This window comes from Octopus bimaculoides, chromosome 16 (genome assembly GCF_046866305.1).
Source record: "Octopus bimaculoides isolate indiv1 chromosome 16, ASM4686630v1, whole genome shotgun sequence".
Classification (NCBI taxonomy): Eukaryota; Metazoa; Mollusca; class Cephalopoda; order Octopoda; family Octopodidae; genus Octopus; species Octopus bimaculoides.
Window position 1 is genome coordinate 44,734,875 of NC_142943.1, and position 8,752 is coordinate 44,743,626.

At 35.8% G+C, this 8,752-nt stretch overlaps 1 protein-coding gene across 2 annotated transcripts in view; it reads left to right on the top strand.

Moving 5' to 3' along the window:
• LOC106868971 (activin receptor type-2B) overlaps nt 1-8,324 on the top strand; it is a 55,756-nt gene extending 47,432 nt beyond the window's left edge. For both annotated transcript variants that reach the window (XM_052973923.2, XM_052973922.2), the window contains exons 4-6: nt 3,627-3,765; nt 5,762-5,892; nt 7,986-8,324. In XM_052973923.2, the coding sequence (XP_052829883.1) occupies nt 3,627-3,765; nt 5,762-5,892; nt 7,986-8,183 (468 nt within the window). In that variant the 3' untranslated portion in view covers nt 8,184-8,324. The remainder of the gene's footprint in view (nt 1-3,626; nt 3,766-5,761; nt 5,893-7,985) is intronic.
• The last annotated feature ends 428 nt before the right edge of the window (nt 8,325-8,752 follow it).

The window sequence follows — 8,752 nt, forward strand, 5'->3', positions numbered from 1 at the left end:
TTGGAAAAAGTGTTTATTGTATTCAAATTTTGTATTAATAAAATTGTGATATTTTCTTTCAAACTGAAATTGAAGTGATTGGTGGGGGTGTGGCTCATTTGAATCATGAAAATAAATACCAGTAATATATGATGGTCATTCATATTAATTATTTTCCTCCTCTTATAATTTTGATGAGAGAAACTATTAGTTAAATCAGGGTTCTTAACCTGGTATTAGCTTGAGGAAGATATTGACTTGAAACAAAATACATGGCTGTGTAGTTAAAAGTGCTGTATTACTGACCATGAGGTCCTACATTCAAATCTTACTGACTACAGTAATTGTAGTTGTGTCCCTTCAATAATATACTCTTACTTGTCCTATTACCATTATCATGCTGGTAGGAGTCAGATGAAATTTGTTGAAGTAAATTTTCTCTGACAAGATGCTCTTCCTGTTGCTATTCTTCACCTATTTCCAAGTAAGGTAATATTTTCCCATAGCGTGAAATATTTTTCACTGAAGACTGCAGAATACCAAGATACATACAAAAGAGTTTTTTTGGTTTCTGTTCAATAAATCCATTCACAACACTTTTGTATTATATTATACTTATTTATCGTGCTTTTACTTATTAATTTTTCTATATGTGACAGTGGATTTTCATGGATTAGTTCATGAACCTTGGTTCTTTTCGCTAAAACAATATATTTATATATTTTATACTGTGAAACTTAATTTAATTTTAATTTTTAATAAATTGAATTTAATTTAATTTTTACCTGTAAATTTGGATTTTTATCCCTAATATTATTATTATATATACGTATGTATATATATATATATATATATATATATATATATACATACATACAGGGTGCAGTGAATAAATTTTTGTCCAAATTACGCAAAAAGGAAAATAACACTGACATTTTATTTTAACAAATATATTTACCAAAATTACATAAAATATCTTGAAATACTAAAGAGTAAATTTATTCAATAAAATTGCCATTGGCTTCAACCACAGCCTCCAGACAACTTCAGGTTCACCTGCAACTCTTCTGGAAGGTCTCCTTGTTTAAGTTGATGAATGCTGTCATAATCCTTGCCTTCAGTTTTTCTTTGTTGGAGTTTTGTTGGTCTCTTGCTCAACTGTGCCCCACACATAATAATCAAGAGGGTTGCAGTCTGGGGAGTTAGGTGGCCAGATGTTTGGGGTAATGTGGTCGCAGAAATTGTCTGACAGCCATGACTGGGTTCTCCTGCTTGTGTGGCATTGTGCAGAGTCCTGTTGCCAGACATAGGGTCTTCCAGCAGCCACCCTTTTGACCCAGGGTAGCACTATCTCCTCCAGGCACTTGATGTAGGCTTCTGTTTTGAGTCAGGTTGTGTAGGATGATGAAGGGAGGCATAACTTCACCATCACTAATGATCACTCCAAACACCATGATGTTGACTGGACGTTTGATTTATATCACTCAGTACAAGTCCTCAGATCAACACCCTGAAATGCTCATATTGGAGTTTCCAGCTCAAATGCCAACCAATACAGCATGTTGTTTCCAAATTTCTGGCAGAGTGAATTGTGTCATGGTGTTGTTTTTCTCACAGATGATGTCCCACTGACCTTACTATATTGTGTAGTTGACAAAATCAAAATCGAAACAATGCGCATGCGCAAAATTAACAATATAAAATGGCGACAATTTACCCATCACACTGTGTGCGTGTGTGTGTGTGTGTGTGTGTGTGTGTGTGTATATCACCATCACCTCATCACCACTACCACCATTTAATGTCTATTTTTCATGCAGTCATATATATATATATATATCTCATCATCATCATCATTTGACATCCATTTTCTATGCTGGCATGGGTTGGATGGTTTGACAGGAGTTGAAGGGCTGTTCAGGCTCCTTATCTGTTTTTGGTATGGTTTCTATGACTAGATGCCCTTCCTGATGTCAACCATTTCACAGTGTGTACTGGGTAGTTTTACGCAGCACCCACATGGGTGCTTTTTACATGGCACAAGCACCTACAAGCCCACAAGATTAGGGATTCTCAGCTGGAGAGGGTTGTAGGAGATGAGCCTGTATGCAAGGGCAACCACATTTTTACTTAGCCTGATGTGTCTTTTCAAGCACTGCACACTGCCAGGAGTCTTGGTTCTCTGTCATCTCCTCTGTGAGTCCCAACGTCTATAGATCCTTTTTCACCACTTCATCCCATGTCTTCCTAGGTCTACCTCTTCTGCATCTTCCCTGTATAATTAGAAATCAGCACCTTTTAATGCAACTGTCTTCGTTCATATGCATTACATGGCCATACCAGCGCAGTCTTCTCTCTTGCACACTGCATCTGATGCTATGTATTCCCAGTTTTTCTCTCAAATCACACTCTGTCATTTATGCACACTGACACTACCCATCCAGTAAAGCATACTGGCTGGCTTCATTTCTTTCAAGTCTTCGCATATCCTCAGAGTAGTCACAGCCCATGCCTTACTGCCATGTAGTATAGCTGTTTATACTCAGCTATTGTACAATCTGCCTTTCACTCTGACAGAGATAGTAGCTCTCTGAACTTTGTCAAGCCTATTCTTATTCTAGCAGCTATGCTTTCAGAACAACCACTCCCACTACTAACTTGGTCACCTAAGTAACTAAAACTGTCTACTATTTCTAAGGAACCATCCTTGAAGGACTGCGAGAGTGCCTATGTCTGTATGTGACTACAATAGCACTTTAAACGATTAGTGAAAGCATTTTACAAGCTATCAGATCATATTTGCTTGTGAGTGACAGCTAAGCATCTCTTTAAAGACACATTTCTCTCTTCCCTTATTTACAAATGAGTGAAAGTATGTGGCCTGGTGGTTAGGGTGTTGCACTTACAGTCAACAAGATCATGGTTCTGATTCTTGGACCAGAAGATGCATTGTGTTCCTGAGCAAAACTTCATTTCATGTTACTCCAGTCCACTCTGCTGTAAAAGAGTAACCCTGCAATGGACCAGCATCTCATTTAAGGGGTAATGTTGTGATTTTGATCGCTTATACACCATAGCTCTATCCACCTTGACAGCAGGATGGTATCATTTGAAAGTTACAACAATATGAGAAAGTGCATTGTAACTAGTGATGTATAACAATATCAACATCTAATATTCTGGTTGATATAGTGATTACAGTGATCTATATATGAAACCTGCTTAGCACCCCCACCCACTCAGTTTAGCTCTGATACAGCAGACCTATAATCAGACATTCTAGCCATGACCATCCTATCTTTTTTCTATGTATGGGGAAGCCAGGACTACAATAACCACAATATCCAACATTTCCCCTGGTCATATATCAGGGTCAGTTAATCCTAATCAGTTAATTCACTTCTTAGCTCTTTCAAACAGTACCCCTCTACACTGCAAGACCAACTTATGTTGTAAAATCTAGCCAACTCAGATAGAAGATGTAGGTTCAATTCATGATCAATGCCATTTCATTTCTTTGCACCAATAAATTCCTAGGGAAAGGCATGAATGTCATATAATCTTTCTTCTCTTCTTTGATAGAATTATCCTTTAACTGTTTTTTCTTTAGCTCTACTTTTCATTTCATTTCTCATTTAAATGGTCAGGTTGGAACCAGAAGATACATGTCTCCAGAAATTCTTGAAGGAGCTATAACGTTCACACGAGATGCATTCATTCGGATTGATATGTATGCATGTGGTTTGATTTTATGGGAGCTTATGTCTCGCTGTTCTGCTATTGATGGTATGTTTCTTATACAGCTTACCTTTTCATATCTTTTGTTGTTGTTTGATGTTGTCTGGCATGTAACCATGGTCCCAAAGAGTTTGGTTTGTAATCACTAAGATCTGTGTTTTCAGCACCTTGACCTTTTTGTGACCATATTTCTGTTGAAATACTCTGCCTTTTCTATATTTAAGAGATGAAGAATTCTGTACATTATTTACATTATTTACATTTGACGGATATTTGTCCTCATCTTGTTTGTTGTTAACACGTTTCGGCTGAACCACCCTCCAGCCTTCATCAGGTGTCTTGGAGAAATTTCGAACCTGGTTCTCATTCCTAATGTATTTTTCGATGTTATTATCATTATTATTCAGGTCACTGCCTGGAATCGAACTCAGAATCTTGGGGTTAGTAGCCTGCGCTCTTAACACCAAGATTTCGAGTTCGACTCCAGGCAGTGACCTGAATAATAATAATAATAATAATAATAACATCGTAAAACACTTTAGGAATGAGGACCCAGGTTCAAAATTTCCCCAAGACACCTGATGAAGAGTGGAGGGTATATGAGCCGAAATGTCATGTTAACAACAAAAAAGATGAGGACAAATATCCGTTAAATGTAAATAATGTACTCTGCCTTTGTTTCAAATAACTTTGAAGAATTTAGTATCAAAAAAGAAAAAGAAAAATTACCCTTTGTCATTATTAAATTGATGTTTGAAACATAAATTAATCTTTTTGTTATCAAATTTCTTTAAAAATAACCTGCCCTTTTCAATTAATTTTGATAATAATGATGTATTTAGTAAAATAGTTGTTATTAAGCTGCTGTTTGGAACATAAATGAACGCAAAATTTTGATAGCTCATTTTAATTCAGATAATTTTTAAATAGTATGTGTTGTAGAGCCAAGGGTGGTTTTGCACAGGTTGTTATTAAAAGGGCTCATCTTCAGTGGATTGTTATCAAATGGGTTACTCAACCCAGTCATGAGTAACACTGACTGGAGGAAAACCATGCAAGAAGCCTGTTGCAGATCTGTAACAGTGATTCATGATTTCAGCTTTGTTGCACACTTTGTCCAGTAGATCAAGGGATGATGTAGATTAGGGCTTCTAAGAGTGGTTCATGCAGACCCTTGGCATGGGTAAATAAAAGTTCAGTGGTCTACAGGGGATTAAATTTGCTTTAGCATTCAGATTACTCTGTCAAATGTAATGCTTATCTGTTCACTTTGATTTGAATTATTCATGCATTATCTTGTAGCTTTGAGATTTTAATGATGTGATTGGTTATTCTTACAACGATATTGTTAGGTAGGTGTGATAGGCCAGATGTGGTCAGTTTAAACATAAAAGAGGAAGAAAATTTGGGGCTGGATATGGCTGGTTTAAATGTTGAAGAGTTAATCCATGTTATTACAAGGGAATAAAAGTTGCTGAATCATGCAGACAAGTTGCTAGATATTGTACACATGACACATCAAAATGTACAGGTTATTTTAAATAAAGGAATGATCTTGTTCTGACCAGAAAGATCCGAACTTTTTCAGTATCATTAACTCTTTTGATATCAGTCCACCTGATATCATTCCTGGTCCCATGATACAAACTTCCTATCAAAATTAATTTGTTCCAGACAACAGCTTAATAATGACAAAAATTATTTTACTAAATTCTTCATAATTTTCAAAATTAATTGAAACAGAGCTCGTATATCTCATCACAAATATGGTAACAAAAGTGTTTTCAAGTGATCTAAATCGTAACTTTCCAAAACGTTTCATGCTCATTTATGTTCTAAACACCAGCTGAATGATGGCAAAGTTATTTTACTAAGTTCTTTATTTTCACAATGTATTTCAACAGGAATATAGTAACAAAAAGCTTACAATTCCACTATTACAAAATATAAATGGTTACAACAATCTATGGGTTTAAACGTTTACTACCAAAATGCAATTGTTTTTTTTCTCCTTTTATTTATTTATTTATTTTTATTTATTTAGTACCTGTTGATGAATATCAATTGCCATTTGTGGAAGAAATTGGTTTGCACCCTACATTGGAAGAGATGCAACAAATTGTTGTCATAAAGAAAATACGTCCAGCAATTAAAGAAAGTTGGCGAAAAACAGCTGTAAGTTTTCTCTTTGTTTCATTTCTCTGTTGGTAAATAACACTGTAACAACATTAAAATTTTTTTTTTGTCTTTGGTCAGTAAGTGTTATTTTGTATTTGCTTCTTTCTAGAAATAAAAGGAAATGGCTACCATTCACTTCAAATTTTGTTTTTGTGACCTGGACATCAATGTTTTGAAACTGACCTGTTTTCCACAACATTTCAAACAGACTCAGTGCCGAGTTGCTTAAGTAAAAATATCGTCATAGTAAATATTCTGCTCAATACCACAGATTTGCTTGTCAGTTGCTTGACCATAACCAATTGAGCACGTCCCTTAGTGGCTGACAATATGTGCATCTCTGGTCATGAACAGGAGTAGTGGGGATGCATTATATCCATGTGTTTTAGAGGAATTCTTTATGGTTTGAATAAATGTAACAAAAGCAAAGTTTGAAGGAAATATTAGCCAGTTTTCATAGAAAATAATTGTTGCTACCCTAGGACAAAAATCTTATTACACAGGGTAATGATAAAGATATAGTTTTGTTTAAATGTTGGTTTTGGGTTCAGTACTCTACACAGCAGCTTGTGCAAGTATCATGCAGTGGATAGCCTGAGGCACTAGGAGCCTCTATGTAGTTGATTAACCTACTAGAAATAGGAGCAAGATCTCTCAGATCATTCCCGATTGTCTTATACACACACACAAAACCAATATTGTAGAGTTTATAGACCAAACAACCAGTTGTTTATTATATATCATAATATTTTCTATTGATGTAGTGTGTGTGTGTGTGTGTGTGTGTGTGTGTGTGTGTGTGTGTGTGTGTGTTGAAGCCTGTTGATGTAATCGCAGGGACTTTGTATGTGTGATGAAACAAGAAATTAAGCCCCTTACACAAGGGAAATATATTTAAGAATCTGACAAACTAATATTCTGTTCACAGTGAGAACTGTCTCTCAACTGTTTTGTAACATTAGTAAAAATCAGTGTTAGCTTTTTTTATGTCAGCATGATAGGGCCCCATTATCTGCAATAGAATTTCCTTTGATTTTAAAGAGTTCATATTTAAATTAAATGGTTTTTAGAGAAATTATTTTGGTAGGTTTCATATACCAACATAATAATGCAGAAAATTATTTTAATGCAGGCACAGGTGTAGCTGTGTAGTTCACAAGTTGTCTTCCCAACCATATGGTTGTTGGTTTAGTTTTAGTGTGTGACATCTTGGGCAAGTGTTTTCTAGTATATCCTCAGGCCAACCAAAGTGTTGTGAGTGGATTTGATAGGCAGAAACTTAAAGAAGTCTGTTTGCGTGTGTGTGTGTGTGTGTGTGTGCGTGTGTGTGTGTGCGCACGTGCGTGCATGCGTGTGCATGTGTGCGTGCATACTTTTCTTAGCATAGCATGCTAGTTGTAAATGAGTGTCAGTGTCATTTCTTTCCAATATTCTGCAAAAGCATGCCTGGCCAAGGGGAAATATTACCTTGTTTGGAAACAGGCGAGGATTGGTGACAGATAGCGCATCTGGACATAGAAAATTTGACCAATGCAAGTATGGTAAAGTGGATGTTAAAACATTGATGACAATTATGATTTTCCAAATTCTTGATTTATTTCCAAAATTGATAGAAACATATAGACTATTATTTCTCAAAGTGGCACTTGTGGGAAGTTTTACATGGGTGCTGGAGAGAAAGGCATCAATAGCAGTGTGATAGACGACTCTTTTAATATCCCCAATATTCACGAGTATTTCCAGTCCTCATTCAGTTTGCAAATCATTCAGTTATGTTAGTAGTTGAAATTTCATATTGTATTAATAAAATGATTTAACAATGTGCAAGGAGTGTTTTAATGATGATCAGTCTTAGGAGCAATTTTTTGTGATGTTGCATTGTAAGCAAGGAGGCATTGAAAGAATGTTGATAAAAGAAAAGAGGGCAGTAGTTATAAAAAATCTTTGGGAAGTACTGCTAAAGACAGTGTGTTTTTGGAGAACTATGGTTGTGAAAGGAGGAGGTAGTTATGTTATTAAGAGCTCTATGCCTGGTTGGTAAAGGGCTAATTAAGTACTAACACCAATTATTATCCTTCTCTCTTGAACAGAACATGGACTTATTGTGTACGACGATAGAAGAGTGCTGGGATCAAGAAGCTGATGCTCGTTTGTCGGCAAAGTGTGTTGAAGAACGATTTATTCATATGATTTCAACAAATATATCTACCTCAGAAGCATCAACTCCAAGTATCGTTATTATGCCTACTGGCCAAGAAATTCCGTCAAAAGAAAGCAACATCTGTTGAAGAGAGGGAAGGAATTAAACACATACAACACAACATACACACACACACACACACACACACACACACACATGCACACACACACACACACACACACACACACACACACACTTGAAACAAGCAAACAAAAAAAAAAACAAGAAAGAAGACAAAACTCCCGGATGTTTCAGTATTTAAACTGTTGCCAATTCCACACCTGACAGAAAACCAGTAATTTTTTCTTTTTTTTTCTTTTTTTTTTTCTCCTGGTTGGAGAATTTTTTTCTCCATGTGGGTTTGTAATATAACCATTTTTTTCTTTGGTCTCTCATCTATGAAACATCTGTGCGGGATATAAACTACAATAATAATAATAATAATTTTATTATTAATAATGATGTTGAATTGATGATGACGACGATGATGATAATCAATTCTGACTGCTGTCAGGGGAAGAAAAAAGATATATATATATATAGATAAAAATCTGTGTGGTTTGGCAATATATTGATTCCCCATCTTCACCATCACCACACTCCCTATTCCGCACTCCCCTCTCCCTTTCATGTAGTTTATCAACCAACCAACCAACC